The sequence below is a fragment of the Condylostylus longicornis genome, unplaced genomic scaffold, assembly GCF_029603195.1.
Source record: "Condylostylus longicornis isolate FDR11 unplaced genomic scaffold, ASM2960319v2 ptg000004l, whole genome shotgun sequence".
In the NCBI taxonomy this organism is placed as follows: domain Eukaryota; kingdom Metazoa; phylum Arthropoda; class Insecta; order Diptera; family Dolichopodidae; genus Condylostylus; species Condylostylus longicornis.
This window is the reverse complement of record NW_026577973.1, coordinates 17507197-17524084: the sequence shown is the minus strand read 5'-3', so window position 1 is coordinate 17524084 and position 16888 is coordinate 17507197. Positions and strand designations below refer to the sequence as shown.

The 16888-nt window shown below is 24.8% G+C and overlaps 1 protein-coding gene across 2 annotated transcripts in view; it reads right to left on the bottom strand.

Annotated features, from left to right (window-relative positions):
• The window catches only part of LOC129608710 (two pore potassium channel protein sup-9), a 28323-nt gene extending 21518 nt beyond the window's left edge, over positions 1-6805 (bottom strand). For both annotated transcript variants that reach the window (XR_008696903.1, XM_055520381.1), the window contains exon 1: positions 6354-6805. Coding sequence is in view for 1 of the 2 variants with exons in the window: in XM_055520381.1 (XP_055376356.1) it covers positions 6354-6480 (127 nt within the window). In the remaining variant the exon portion in view is untranslated. The remainder of the gene's footprint in view (positions 1-6353) is intronic.
• Between the last annotated feature and the right edge of the window lie 10083 nt (positions 6806-16888).

Below are 16888 nucleotides of genomic sequence, written 5' to 3'. Positions count from 1 at the left end.
TCATATAGTTTTGTCTGTTTCAGATTTTTGTCTTCCTATGATAAGAACAAAATAAGATCTGTAATTTTTATTATCAATTGTGAAATCAAATTTTCGTCAATTGTGAACTATATCAAATTTTTGTTTGATTTAATAATCTTTCTTTTTTCAAATAATATACAGTGACAGAATAATTAATTTCTAAATAAAATACTTAGTTGATACAGAATTTTCCTCAAATTATATAATATCGAAACCTACAAATGACAAGCATTCTATTTTTTCACCCTATAACTAGTGTAATATGAGAAATATGTATACTATTGGCAATAATTTGAAATACAACATTTTATAATTTTGCAAGAATCTTTGATCCTCTGAAATTATAAATAAACATGAGAGCTTCGCTCTTTTAGTTTCAGAGTATCAAACTGATTGACATATCCGTTTACCTAAGAAATTTAAGAATTTTTAAGTTTCTTAAACTCTATATTGTTTTTTGAGTACTATTCATTTATAGGGAAAATTCTCTACAAGTGAACAGTTATAGTATATAGAATATTACGTTGCTAATTAAGGAACGTATATTTGTTAATTTTGTATTTGTATATAGATATCAATCCTTGCAAACGTACACAAGGCCTTCTTAGTAAAAAGGAAATTAATGAAAAAAAATCCATTTATATGTTAAAAAAAGAACATTTTTGTTAGAAGATTATAAATTAATCACTCACTGTAAACATTCTCTCGAAGTGTCGATAATTAACTGTAATAATAAAAATATTTTATCTGATTTACTCGTAAATACTTAATAAGATAATATGGGGTATAGATCTATTGAGTATTATAACATTCTCCGTAATTTTTACTGTACAAGTAATAAATTTTTAATTTATTCGACTCAAAATCCTTGCTACTTCTGTTGAATTAAACCTATATGTTCCTTTAATATTATTCACTTTTCCCTTTTTTATATGCAATTTCATATTTCACATTTAATTTATATCTACATACATAACGTATAACTACTTATCTTCCCTATAGAATAATTTTAGAAATTTTAACAATAAGAGATTTTGTACCACATACCCACTTCTAAATTTTTATGCCAATGTAAAGAAAATATTTTCAAGTCTTTTATCTATTGTTTTATTTAAAAAACAAAGCAAAAAAACAAAAAGTCAAATTACACAATGACTTTTGAAAAAGCTACCAGTAAACGTTTCACGGCCACAAATACCTTACAGGTTTTGTTTTTCTTTTATTTTTTTGCTAATTTTTTTTCTGTTCTTGTGTCTTTTAAAAATTCTTCTTTTCTTTTTAGTGTTTAAAAAAAAAATTAATAAAAAAATAAAAATGAGGGAAAACAGAAACACAAATACAAATTTTAAGAATACATTTTAAATATTTACAAATCCTTCCAGATAATAATGACACGCTCTAATCTAAAACACAAAAATAACAAAAAAATAAAAAAAAAGGATGCTGAGATGAACATCTTTAAGAAAACGAGTAGTGAAGAATTTTTTGAAAAATTTTGATACTTGCATTTACCTCCTTTTACGCCATCTATTTGTACAAATTTAGAACTTTTTCAATTTATTTTTAGGCTTTTTGCATATTTTATGTAGTTTATTTTATTTGGCTCTTTTGTTGTTTTTAATTTACATGTTCATTTTTTGACTTTTCTCTTTCTTTTGTTTCATTTTAACTTTAAATGCGAAAAAAATGTAACTATGTACTTATATAGTTTGACATTTTTATTTTTTACCGACCGCATTGCATTTATTAAGGGAGGTGACGTTATGAAACCAAATTTCACATGTCGATTTTTCGACGGAAACACACTTCTCAATGTTGCTTCTCTGTTAGTCTGTCTGTTTGAGTGTGTGCCTGTTTGTTTGTCTGCCTGTCAGTCTGTCTGCATAGATCAGTATCTCAAGCTCGGCAGAACCGATCTCTGTTTTTAAGAAAATAATCCGTGAATTTCCTTCAAATCTTATATGTATTCACATCACAATACAACAAGTCACAGTCTTTTTAATACGGGTCGAATTTACATTTTTGCTCACATACAGAGAACTTGAAATTTCATTTTTAAAATCTTCTTATTAAAATGATGAGCCAGTGTATTTTTCATGAATATATAAGAGTTCGGAAACAGAGCTTTTACTAACGGTTGGTTTTACATATTAGAGATATGGTCATCTCAGGAATTAATTTCAATAAAAAATTTTCATAAAAAATTACTTCCTGAGGTTGTTAAGGTTGTTAATGAAAATTTATCAGCTTATGCAACACTTTAACAATGCGGTCGGTTATGCGCTGTTCACATCAGATTTCTTTTTTCATCAGAAGAAATATACACAATATTTTTGTATATACATACATATATAAATACAAATTTATTTATTATAAAATAAAAGGATAAAAATAAAATAAAGGATGTAAAATTAACAATGTATCCAATCGTAAAATATATTTTTGGTCAGTGCCTATACCTTATACATATTGAATAAAAATTAAGAGACTTGTACTATTAATATAGATTTTTGTCGATTGCGGTTATTATATGAAAAATTTATTATTACAGTATACGAGTATATACAGTATATTGTGAGTTGTTAGTAATTGGCATAGAAGTATTTTTTTTTGTTTTTCTTTGGTTCACCTTCTCTTCATTTTACTGCTACATAATAATAAATTTCATTCAATATGTAAAAGAGAATTATTCAATATAAAAGACGAGAAAGAAACAAGAATTTCGCATTCAAGTGAAATTTATAATAAATTAAAAATAAATATAAATTAACAATTTCTCAAATTTGTTTTCTAAAATGTTACTTAATGTTAAATAATATTTAAATGAAAAATAAAGCTTTTTTAATAAGTCCATGTTCATTGTACAATATATTCGTCGTATTTTTATACATATATATATATATATATATATATATATATATATATTAGTGTTGCCGTTTACTGTAAATATTTACTGCTAATTTACAGCAAAGGCTTTAATAATAACTTAGGAGGCATTGATCTTTGTAAATTGTATAAAATTTTGTCTTCAAAGGCTTTCTTTTCTTATTCTAATATCCTTGTCGACAAAAAAATTAAAATAGAAGTTTAAATATAGGATTGATAATCTACATTTTTGATATTCATACTCGTATTATACTTATTAAGTCTTTTTTAAATTGGTTCAATATAATAAGCCCAGTTAAATTTCAAAAGATGAGAACGTTAATTTATTGCAAATTTTGAAGATCATAATATTATGCATTAATAGTTTAAATTGTATCGTTATATTAATAGTGTTAACTTTGTATTGCTATGTAAAGTTTGTTAAAAAAACGTATGAATTAGTTTAGTTATTGCTCCAAGTATTAGTTAGGCTATTACTCCGATAATCAACAAAATCGAATATATTGGATTTAACAAAAACTAAAAATTCATTTTTGATATGAATTTATAAATGATTTAGTTTAATGTGTTGAAAAGTATCGCTTTTCCTTCTGCATCTGATTCAGATAGAATCAATTTAGATTTATCAAATTTTTATATGAATTATTTATTGTGTTACTATTTTTAAATAAATTTTCTTCCTAAATTGATCAATAAACCGGTATCCTTAAAACTGCTAGACATATACTGATATACCTTAAAATAATAAACTAAAGCTTAAATTTTTTTAATGACCGTAAATGAAATTCATTGTCTCATATTATCATAATTTATAATGTATATTTGAACTTATGTCTACTATAATTTATTACAATTTTTTATCATGTACTATTTTGATATTCTGAATCTGATATCATTAATCAATCCTGCTTTATTATAAATTATGTTCGTCCATCCAAAAAGTTATGAACATGTTTATAATTATATACAATGCTATTGCTATATATTGTGGGAATTTATAGGTAAGTATGTAAGTTATGTGGCTTTTGATCAAAAATTATATAAATATCACATAAATAACTTCGGGTGGTTGGTTTCACTACCATGAAACATAGCCGGAAGTTCATCCGATTTCTTTAGGTTGTATTTTGGACAAAATTTTCTTACGTTCCACATGTGGAGAGGGTTTTCAACTTGCGGCCGAGCACGATAAATATTCATTTATTCATTTATTAAATTTATTCATCACGGTGTTAATTGGAACAAAAAATCGGTTCATGGTTGAGCCACACCTAGCCAGCTCATCCGCCTGTTCATTCTCTACTATATTATGATGGTCCGGAACCCAAAGAAGAGATCCCCCAAAATGTCGCAAACTTTTGAGGCGAAAGCTTTCGCCATACAAAAACACTCATTAAGAATCCGACACGATTTAATGATCGTTGAATTACTTAATTAAAAAAGTCCAGACAGAGTTCATGAAATATTTTGAAATACCATATACAGGATGCATATACCATCTACATATAGGTAATACCATATTTTAATATTTGCAAAAGTGAGGGAAACTTGGTTATTAAGTAGAACATTTGCGTAACAGAAAAGAGACACCATCTTGAGCTTTTATTGTACATTTTTCTCAATCATTGGAGAAAAAAATTTAGTATAAAATAAGATTTGCAGTGCTCTATTTTTCTCACTAACTCCTAAACTAGATCAGGTAGCGTGATGACTCATACACCAGTTATCAAGGTTGCCTCTTGCGCTAAAATTGGAGAAAACTCCAATGTTACATCACCTAGAAAATTAACGTTTTTAAAAATGAAAATTAAAATTTCAAATTTTTCGAACTTTAAAGTCATGTGATGCCGAAATGTGAACAGATTACAACTAATGTAGATATTTATAGGAAAGCCCTTGCTTTGAGGTTTCTAAAACATACTTGTTGATGCGCCTGTCTTACACAGTCACGGGGAAATACTTAAAATTTAAAAAAGATAAAAAATTAGTCGAAATTAACTTTAAGCCCCTGTAACTCCGAACCTGTTAAGCTGTGAACATCATCTCGATACAAAAGTTTTGCCTACTCATGAGGGTCTCTACAATGACATATACCAGTGCGCATTGTTACGGGGCACCCTATATATAGGTGTAGGTCCAATTCGTTTATAGACCACACCAATTCTTTTTAATTTTTTTTTTTACATAAATTTGTTCAAAAATCTGTGTGTATGATATGAATTTAAACATAAAAGCAAATTAATAAATTCCTAAGGACATAAAAATATATATATATAAATTCCTATAAATGACGTTTTTCATATAATTCCAAATAAATGAATTACTAATAAAATTCTGACTAATAAGTCAACCACCAAAATTAAAATATAACCTTTTAAAATAAAATTTACCTAAAACCGTTTTATGAAACTTAAAAGTGTAAACATAACACAATGGCTAATCGTTCCCCTATTCAGTCAATTACTTAACACGTCTATAACGTAAATCATTTTATATTTAGTATTGGAACAAAAATTAGTCTATTTTTTAATTCTACACCAATATTTTTGAATATACAGTGTTTTATATAAAATTTACGTATATATATTTATTTAAGGACAATAAAATAATGTAGGGGTTTAAGTACAAAAAAATATTAAAGTAAAAATTTTGATAAAATTCTCATTAACATGTGGGTTTTTAAGCGTCACAAAAAATTAATGTACACTTTTGCAACATAGATACATATCTAATATTCAATATAATACATACTTATATAAATTTATGTATGTGTTTATTTTATAGCGATCACCAAGGACTATTGAAAGAAAGTTCAAAAGTTCAATTTTTTTTTATTTCAAATTATTATAAGGAATAATTGCATAATTATAGGGGAATGCAAGAATTTCAATAATCAAGATTGGTGTCGTAATATAAATGTAAAAAAACTGTTCTTCAAGAGTATATATTTACTGAGTGTTTCAAAGTCGATGGTATTTAAAAGTGATAAAATATACCCAGACCTATATGAATTTTAATAGTAAACATTATCCTTGACTTAACGTTCTTCATCTAATGGTTGACATCTAACCTTATGTTTTAAACTGTAACGTATACAAGTTTTCAAGATCAATTGAGAAAAGGAAACTTTTTCATGTTTTCATGTAACATTACATGATATTTTAATTGATTTTGGAGGAAACACTTTCGCAATAAAGATCGAAATATGGGCCATTTGCAGTTTACATCTTTTCTATTATAGTAAATTTTAAAAACTAACTATTTGTGCAATAAATTCAGACCCAATCTACATATCGCAAAATTTCAATTAAAAATAATGAAATCAATTAAAAGTATAATTAAGTACCATTATAATATATTGAATAAATTGATAAAACAAGAAAATTAATAAAACAAAATTATTTTGCATTACAGCAAAAGTATAAATAACATAACGATTATCTTACCTTGGAGAACTTCCCAACGTTTCTTTTCAGTTTCTGATTCAAGTGCATCAAATACAGCTGCACCAACTAATAAATATGTAAATGTGCACACGATTAAAGATATCGTGCGTACATTTTGTTTCTTCATTCTTCATTTGGCGAGATTTCATTTGGGGTGGCGCATTTACGGACATAACAATATAAAATTTATTATGGCCGCAAGCACCATTCCCGCTAGCTATTATTAATGATATTGGCACATTCTAATTGTACCATAATAATATATAATGAAATCAATTTCTATATATTTTACACTCGTACAATTTTAAAAAATATTTTTTATTATTTTATGCAAATTGTTTTCCTTCTTTATTAATTTAATTATAAAATATTTAAATTTAAAATTTCTTAAATAACGAATATCACTTTAATTTTTATTTTGTTGTATAAATGAAATATATTGAATTGAATTTTCCTTTTTCGTTCTACTTAATTGAATAAATTTTAAAATATGAATTTTTTCTTTTACGAGTAAGCTAATTGAATTCACTAAGTAATAATCACTTTAATAAAATTTGACACTTAATTTTTATAATTTATTAGTTTGTTATTGTTTTTGTTTTACTTATATATAGTAAAAATATATTGAAGACGTTGGTTACTTTTTTAATGAACTCTATATTGTATAGTTGGCAACATCATTTTTACTTAATTTAATTTTAACACAGAATTTTAGTAAAACTAAATAAGTTATATTATGTACTTAAGAATGTTTATTTTAATACAGCATTAATTATAATTTAATCTGAAATTATTATTTGATATTAAAAAAGCTTGCAAATTATTGTTGGAGAGGATAATGAAATTTATAGAATAAAACAATCAGTTCACTTATTATTTTTTGCATTATTGCGTACATACATATGACAAGTAATTTTTGTTGTCTCATGTATATATATATAATATATACTAAATCTAAACCCTAGTAGACTATTTAAATATTAACTCGCGCACATATTTCATTTATTTTACAAAATTGTTTGACACATTTTTAGAAATGAAGTTGATATACTTATAAGTCATGTGTAATTTTAAGCACTTTTCTAAAAATATTTTGAAAAAGGTGCTTATTAGTTTCACTCCGTCCGTCCGTGGACATGTTTACAAAATTTCTACACCCTTGAGGACCTGTCTCCCCTCTCTGATAATTAAAAACCGCCCAAAACCCTAAAAATAGCATTTTTTAACTATTTATTGCTGTAATATAACCCTTTTTAAAATTTTTCAAATACAAAAGCAGTGACTGACTTCTTCTACCGCAGCATACCATATTTGAACTTTAAAAAACAAAATGACCATTAAAACTTACCATTACCCGTTTTTTCTAAATGAAGAAAGCTGAAGGTAAATGCCATGCGATCAAAAAATATAATTATTTTGCTTAACTCACGCAATTAACCCTTAAATCGAGAACTATGTTAATGCCCTTTTCAATTTTTTTATTTTGCCTATATTCTAGATTGCTTTTAAAAGCAGTATTTTTATTTGTTCAAGGAAAAGTAACTTCACAAACCTTTGGTTTGACCCAAATTTATTTACTTTACAATTTAAATTTTATAATAGGTCTTTCGCATATAAGAGTTGTTTTTTGATTTTATTTTACATACCCATGTAATTACTTGAAAACCCTTAATATGATTATTTTATATGTTATAGGAACAAACGCATACCATGTCAGGGAAGTAAGCAAATAATTATAAATTTTAACCAAAGTTTAAATATAAAACATGATGATAATTAGATCACCTTTTATATTTTTTCTATAAAACCAAATTCATGCTAATTTGTGAGAGAGCTTAAAAATGTAATTTGTTTTTAGCACTTTTCCAAAAAAATTTTTGAAAAAAAAGTGCTTATTAGTTTCACTCTGTCCGTCCGTCCGTCCGTCCGTCCGTCCGTCCGTCCGTCCGTCCGTCCGTCCGTGTGTCTGTTTACAAAACTTCTACACCCTTGAAGATAGAAAGCTGAAATTTTGTACGTACATAGATTTTTACTAGAAACTTATTTTCGTGGAACAAAATTTTTACCTATCTCCCCCCCTTTAGAAGTTATACCCCCCCAAAACCCTAAAAATGCCATTCTTTAACTATTTAGTGCAATGAAACCATAAGGATTTTTCAAATTTTGCAAACGCAGAAAGGCAGTGGCTTACTTCCCCTAGCGGGGTATACTAAAGGTTAACTTTAGAAAAACAAAATGGCCGCTCAAATTTACCGTTATCTAAAGTCCGTTTTTTCCAAATTTTTGATATCGTTTATTTTCTAGACCCCAGCCTGTAGAAGCTTGAAATTTTATGGACTTTTAGACATTAACAAATAGTTCATTTCGTTAGAAGAAAATTTTTTTCCATCTCCTTCCCCTCTCAAGTTATGGCCTCTTGAAATTTGTAAAATTTGAATTTTTGACACCTTATATTTCCGAAACCGCAAGCTTTTTCAAATTTCTATAAACATAAAAAGCTAACGGTAAATTCCATGAAATTAAAAAATATAATTATTTTTCTTAACTCACATAATTAAACCTTAAAATCGAGCATTATGTTAACCCCTTTTTATATTAATTTTTGCTTTATTTCAAACACTGCATATATGCGTCATCCTAAATATATGCAATTCTAGAAATAGTTTTGTATATGAATGAAAATAATTTTAATAGTTTGATAGGTATACATAGACTGTATTTAAAAGCAGAATTTTCACTTGCTGAAGGGAAAAGTGCTACAATACAAACCATTGCTTTGACCCAACTTTTCTTTACAAGAAAACATTTTTTAACAAAATTTAAAATATTTTATATTCAGCTTAAACGCATAATCATAGACAAGGATTTCAAAAGTAATACGAGTAGTTACTTTATTACTTAAATGTTTTTTAATTATGTTTTTTTTTTTAATATTATTCTCACAATCCCATTTTTTGTTAGCTGCATTATGTCAGTTGGCGAGTCATTCAGTATATAAGTGAGTTTATAAAACCATATGAACAATATTTTTTTAATATTACCGCACGAGTTCGTAAAGCACTTCGCAAGCAGTAATGAAGAAGAATAAGAGTTCATTGCGCATTATTATGGCATTTTTCTTTTTTTATTTTTAATTAGTTTACTGCACTGAATTGATAATAAGTTTGACGTCATTTGTATAAAAATTGATTGAATGCTCTTTTAAAGATAATAAAAACCCTATTAAAATAATAACAAAATTATTACTGTGTACAAATATGGAAAATAAATTATTTGTTACGTAAAAAGCTCTCCTTGAATAAAATATTTAATGTGAAATTCAGAAATTTATCCCTAAAATTTTTGATAAACAAAATTATATATAGGAAAATAAAATATTTTTATCATTTTCATTTTGTTCACAAAATTTTTATGACTTTATTTAACCTTTTGTAAATTATAGCGAAATCAAATGTTTTTATGTTTAAAAGGAAACACAGTTATTGTGAAAAAAACTAACGCTTTTGGATACTAACGGAAAATACTGATTTTAATTTTAGTTTATTTAAGTATGAAAAGTTTTTTATTTATTTTCTAACTGTTAATTATAAATAAGGTAAAAAAAAAACTTTATTACTATTTTTAGCTAAACCGATAACAATTAGTTTTATGAGCCAATTTTCTATATACAATAATTGTAAATTTGACGTTATCGCAGACTAGTAGTTTTACTCTATATATATTCTATATACAAAAAATTTGCTTAAGTGACTCATTAATCAGATAAAATAATTCGATATATAGCAAACTGAATAGATAAATGCGTAGAATAAGATGACTATAATGTATGACTATAAATAAAAAAATGAAAATTTATTTAAATCAAATGTTTATAGGAAAGTTTATTTTTTAATTAATCGGTATACCTTAATGATAAAAAGTTATAAAATATTGCATCCTATGAATTTGGAAATATAAAAAAAATCGGTTATTATAACATTAATCAGTTAATTGATTTTGCCCTTTGTAGAAAATTTATCTAGGGTCTTTTTTATATAACATCCATAAATGTCTCATTTCAGGCCCCATTCAGGCTAGAATTCCGTTCGTAGATTCCTTGACGAAAACCTTCAAACATATACTATGAATACTAAATTTTACGATATTAAGAACTAAGTATATATAGGAAATTTCTAATTTCCTAAATAGATAACTCTAAATTGTATAATGTAAAGTGTTCACAAATAGGGAATTAAGCATGCTTTATGCAATCGAGTATACAAAATATATTTATTTTTAAAAACAATTGTGAACTTATTTGGAACATACAAGAAATGTTCCTTCTACTTGCAATATTAACAGGAATAGATTCCAATAAGTGTAGATATATAAATAATATTGAAGTGTATATAAAATAAATTAATTGATTTATGTTTAAAATTTTGGTCAAAAGTAAAAATAACCTTTTCAACGAAAAAAAGGTTAAACGCTAGTAACGCTTAAAATATTGTAATTTATAACAATAAAATTTACTTCAAATTTTACTTTTTTCTTTTTAGTTTTTTTTTAACATTAAGCACATGCAAATTAATGCATATACTAAAATTTATTACACCTGCGTCAAACTTATTAATCTCCCATTTCTTCTTAGCTTATTAATTTCATATATACGTATATATATATACATAATATTGTTATTTAATTAAAGTATGACTCATTATATAACACGTACATAATAATATGTACTTAAAACAAATGTTATAAATTTACAGACTCATTTTTATACATATAAAACCTTATATAATTCCGAATTCGAATTGCATACAACAAGTATTTTGTGATAAATGAAGACCTTTGTATATGTAACGTATATTTATAAAATAAATTATTTTTTTTGGAACCTTAAGTGCATTTACAAATTACTATCAGTTATTTAACTAATTATAACTTTAAAATTTTTTTAAATAACGTTGTAAATTCTAAATTTAATCCAATTTTATTGCTATGACCAACAAAAAAAATTAATAACAGTTACTTTACAAACTATTGTAACAAACTATTGTACGCTATTAAGTTAACAGATTAATTAATAAAGAAAAACATAAAAATTGTTAATTGATCATAAAAAAAATAATTTGGTCTCAAGTTTGGATATTTATTTTATTAGAATTGTAAAACCATTTGCAGGAAAAAATTGAATAAATAGAGTTTTGGGTTAAAACACGTCACTTATTGTAAATTATTGTTAGCTGTATTAAATTAGCTGTAAATTGAACATTTCGTATTTTGGAATAGATTTGATACAGAGCATGTTTTGATATAACTCACTTTTTTTCCTTATATAGCCTTAAGAGTTAAACAAAATTAGTTCATTTGCTTGTATGATGTCAGATTTAGTTATTATAGAACATGAAAAAATGCTATTATTTCTAAAAATTTTCTGAAAGACCATTCTTTTATGTATTTCATGTTTATTAAAATTTTGATTGTTATTTGATTTATTTATAGATGGTTAATTAAACCAAAAGGATATTTATATTATACCGGTATTAGAATATTATATTTACTAGAATTCATTTATTTAACATTTTTACAAATTAGCTATGAATTAATAAGGCCAGAATCGAAATTGCTCAAAATTTTATGATACGAGAATGGTCAGGTGTAGAAAGAAATTAAAATCTAATAAAATACTTATATATATGAAATTTGCGGACGGAAGAGAAATAGTTTCAAATATTGAAAAAAATCTCGGATTAAGGAACTTTTGAATGATACCCATTAAGGTAACATTTGGCTTTTCTGTCTTGGAGAGGGTACAACTTTTGTAAAATAATGATAACAAGGATAGAAAGAGTAATGTGCTAATAACAAAAAAAAACTTTAGAACTGTTTTCTGTATATGTAGAAGAAATTTATTTTTATAAAAAATAAAATTTCAAATAATGAACTTAGTAAATTGATTATATTTTAAAAATCTACATAAACATAAAGTATAAAATATAAAGTTATTTCAAAATAAAATTATGTATATATATCAAATTGCATATACTTAATTTAATTAAATTAATGATTTAAGAAAGAATTGATTTATCACCAGAAATTAAATATAAAATTTTATAATGCACACGTGACACATATAATAAACTCTCTATAATACTATAATATACATGTACCGCATGATTCCCATGTGCCTACGTGCCATACATTTTCTTCCTTAAATATTATTATATAATTATATGTATACATGTACATGTTTTTTTTTCTGAATAACCTGGCCTATATTTTAATTGTACATTATACGTAATATGATGGCCGCTACGGCTCCTTTTTTTTAACGATGACTAGGTATGATCATTTTATTGAGTTATTTAGTTACGGGTACTGAAATACGTTAGATACATATAGCGTAACTATATATAGTGAATACTTATGGTATGTACGTCTTCATTTATACATATGTAGGTTTACATTATTAAAAAAATACAAATATTCCGACATACATACATATTTCAAATTTGCAATCAAAATATAATATTATTTACTTATAGAATTTATTGTTATAATTATTAAATTAAATTAAAATCAAAATTATGTTTTTATGTATATTTTTTTTTTGCTGATAGGAAAATATTTTTTTAAAATTTAGAATTTACAATTTACTTATATAACATTAATTTTAATTAAATTATTTTATTTTGTAATTTTAATTTATTATTGATATATTATTTTTAATTTATTATTTTGTAATTTTGAATTATTTATTTATTTTTTTATAATATTTAAATTTTAATATAAATAATAATAATAATAATTTATTTTCACTGTGTAATTTTAATGCCAAATACACATAAATATTACAATATACAAGTATGTATACTATTGTTATACAAATAATATAAGAAAAGCGAATCACTGAATATCATATTATACCTTACATATAGCTACATCAGATGATTTAATTCAATTTATTAAAAAAATTTCAATTATTGTAAATTAAATGTATACAAAATTATATTAGAGTCATATATATGTATTATGTATTTCATATAAACAATATACCTAGGTACACATTAATAAAACAAAATATATTTACGATTTTCGTTCACGTAATACGTGGTAGTTTAAAATTAAAATTACACAAAATATAAAAGTTTCTTTTCTATCTTGCAATTCTTGGTAAAAGATATAAAGAAAAAATTAGACTTTATATAGGAAGATGTTTTTTTTTTCGCTAAAATGTATTTATACTGTATATACATAGTTTCACTTGCATCACTATATCCTATATTAGAATATATATATATGCCTGCAGATATTAGATTTATATTATGTACTAAATGTCAATTGTCAGTACCACAGTATAAATTGTACATACATATTTTATATTGAAATTTAATTTAACTTTTATGAACATTCTCGCACACAAATGAGCTAAGGTGCACTAACACGACAATCATTATATAATGTCGACATGAATATCATTAAGGATAATAATAAGTATATAATATTATATCCGTTGCAAAAGGAAAAAAAATTACACATACACATACGCATACATCACATTTATATTAAATGGAAAATTAATTTTTTTTGAAATTTATTTAAGAATTGTTTTAATCATAAAGGAAATTTTTGTATGTTACTTAACTTTTTAAATATAAATGAGAAATTAATTACTTTGCATAAATATTATTGTATTTCGATTTATTTTCTTTTATGGTGTATAAATGAAGAAAATTTGCATTATAACTTCACTGGCTTTTGTTTCTTTTTCTTTTTTTTTATTTTAACTTTTCTAATTTTTAATAATATTTTTTAAACTGAATAAATTTTGTATTAAAGTTAAAAAAATTGTTTTTTCATATTTTTTTTTCTTTCATGATTTTTCACAAGATAATCAAAGTAGAAAAACATAATCTATGTGGTAAGAAAAAAATAACAAAAAGCAAAAGTACTTCAGAAAATTTTTCACTTAATTCTACAAAAATACCCTGAATTGAACAATTGAAAATTGCAAGCTTTTATGTTCCCGTTCGCATACACACTGACTATAAACTTCGCTTCAGTCAAAAATTAATTTAAACATAAAGAAGAAAAAAATAACAAGTAAAAGTAAAATATGAAAAATCCATGCTCATTTAGGTGTATGCGTGTATGTCTGTTTGTAAAATTTAAAACTTTTTATATTTTATCAAGAAAGCTACAAGGATGTATATGTCCTTTTCTATTATGTAGTTCTTTTGAATAGTATTGCCATAACTTACTCTTTATCTTTCAATACAATTAAATAAAATTAGATATGAGGAAAATAAGTTTTATTTAAACCAACCGCATTTTATACAACAAAGTAAGTCATGTGATGGCAACAAATTTTAGATGTGGAGTTTCTTGTGGAAACACACTTCTCCGGAGTATAGGGTAGCGTAAATAGTTTTAGTTTTAGAGAAATAGTCTGTGTGTGCACGGATGTATCTTAATTTCGGCTAAACCGATTTTGATGTAATTTTATATGTGAGTTTATTTTGGCTATGTCACGGATTGATCAACTTTTGGGATAATCCTCGGGATCCGTACGTTTTTGCTGCCCAATTTTACATTTTTGCGTATATAAAGATAAATAATTAACCAATTTCCTTATCACACAGAGACATTTATGGCCGTCTTCTTATCATCTCGGCAGAATCTACACAAAAGACGTAGTCCAATTTTTGCAGTTTGTCCAAATGACATTTCACCGGACAATTTCGATCCATCCATAGCTTCCTTGATTTTGGTTCTGATAAAAATTTTTAACTAATGAAAGAGAAGTAACTAACCAATGAGAAAGAAACTAATGAAAGAGATTGCAATAGAAAACAACCTTATCCTTATCAGGATGGGACAATTAATAGTTTTAGTAAATTTTTTTAAATTAATAGTATCAGTATCTTTGTTTGTAGCTAAATCCAATATAAATTAAATTTCAAAAATATCTATAAAAAATATAAATTCACTTCTTTGCTTTTTGATTAAAAATGTGACATTAAAATTTCAATTAAATTGGCAACACTGAAACTATGTAGCTTAGAGGCTACATAAAATTTCATTTTTCTTGATTTAAAATTCTGTATTATTTGTGTAAAATACTGAAGGGAGATATTGAAAGGCTACATACACATACATACATTTTGTACTTACTTTGTTCCTTTTATTTATTTCCTCAATACTTCGTTGTTATGTATTTTCAGATTGCATTACTACGATTTATTGATTACAATCTAGCTTTTTATATGAAGCTATACCATGTATGTTTGTAAATATATGTCTTGTAAATTTATTTATCCACATCCATTTAAATTCTAGTTATTTGTTATAAAACATGCAAAGTTTCCACTATTCAAATGATATGCATGTAAAACATTTGAACTAGTATATTTGAATATGTACATACATATGTATATACATGTGTAAAACTTACTTTTTATTTTGGAAAGACTAATCAATTAAAAAATTCTGAAGTGTTTATCTTAAATTTCTACTATTCTCAAAAACATCAAAATTAGTTATGTCTTCTAACATCAATTAGTCTTCTAATATCAATTAGTAAAGTTTTACTTTAAGATATCTACCTGCCTTCAATGATTATAGAAACCAAAGTTCAACTTAAAATTGAATTCCCGTTTCAACTTGTTACCTCAGATCATCCATCTATTGAAATTTATTTCAAAACAAAATTGTCATACATATGTATGTATATAATTAATTAACTGCATAAAATTAATTTCTAAATTTATCAATGAAAAACATTGCTTTTTATAAATTTTTAAAACACCCTTCAAAATCATCTTTATAAAGACCCCAACTCTTTCTTATCATCTTTTATATGTTATGCTCAAAGGTTTCATGTACTTAAGCATTTTAATGTTGATTGCAAAGATTGATAATTATAATAAAGAGAATTGGAAATTATGTAATTAAATTTTAAAAGCCAGTGACTGTCAAAGACCTGATACCAGTCTTTGATGTTACTTGTTTGGTTGTTTGAGAAAAAAAATGTTCATTGCTCTAGCTTCATAAGCTTGAAAGTCATTATAGATTTTTTTCAGTCAACATTTTTTCAATCTTATTTTTTTTCAACCCTCTAAATTTCTTCCCCAAAAAACTGCAACTGTGTAGAGCTATGTGATTTATACATCTTAAAATTGAGTCCAGCAATAAAGGCTTACCACAATTAAAATTATTGCAATTTTTACAAAATTATGAAATATTATGGTCCAATTCATAAAATATTGAAATAAAATGGTGTATGTCAATAATCAAAAATATTCGCAACACAAATAATATAAAGTAAGTAAATTTTTTGCATAATTCTTTAATTATAATGTTATTATTACTACATTTTTATTTTCATAGGTTTATATTAAAAAGCTTTAAAAGCTATTTACTTAAATTATAACTAATTTTTACTTAGTTTTTTATCTGATTTAAATTATAAACTATTGTGGTTTTAAGTTCTTTCTATCAACTTATTATATAATCTAAAAACTAAACGACATTTAAATTATATCGAATGA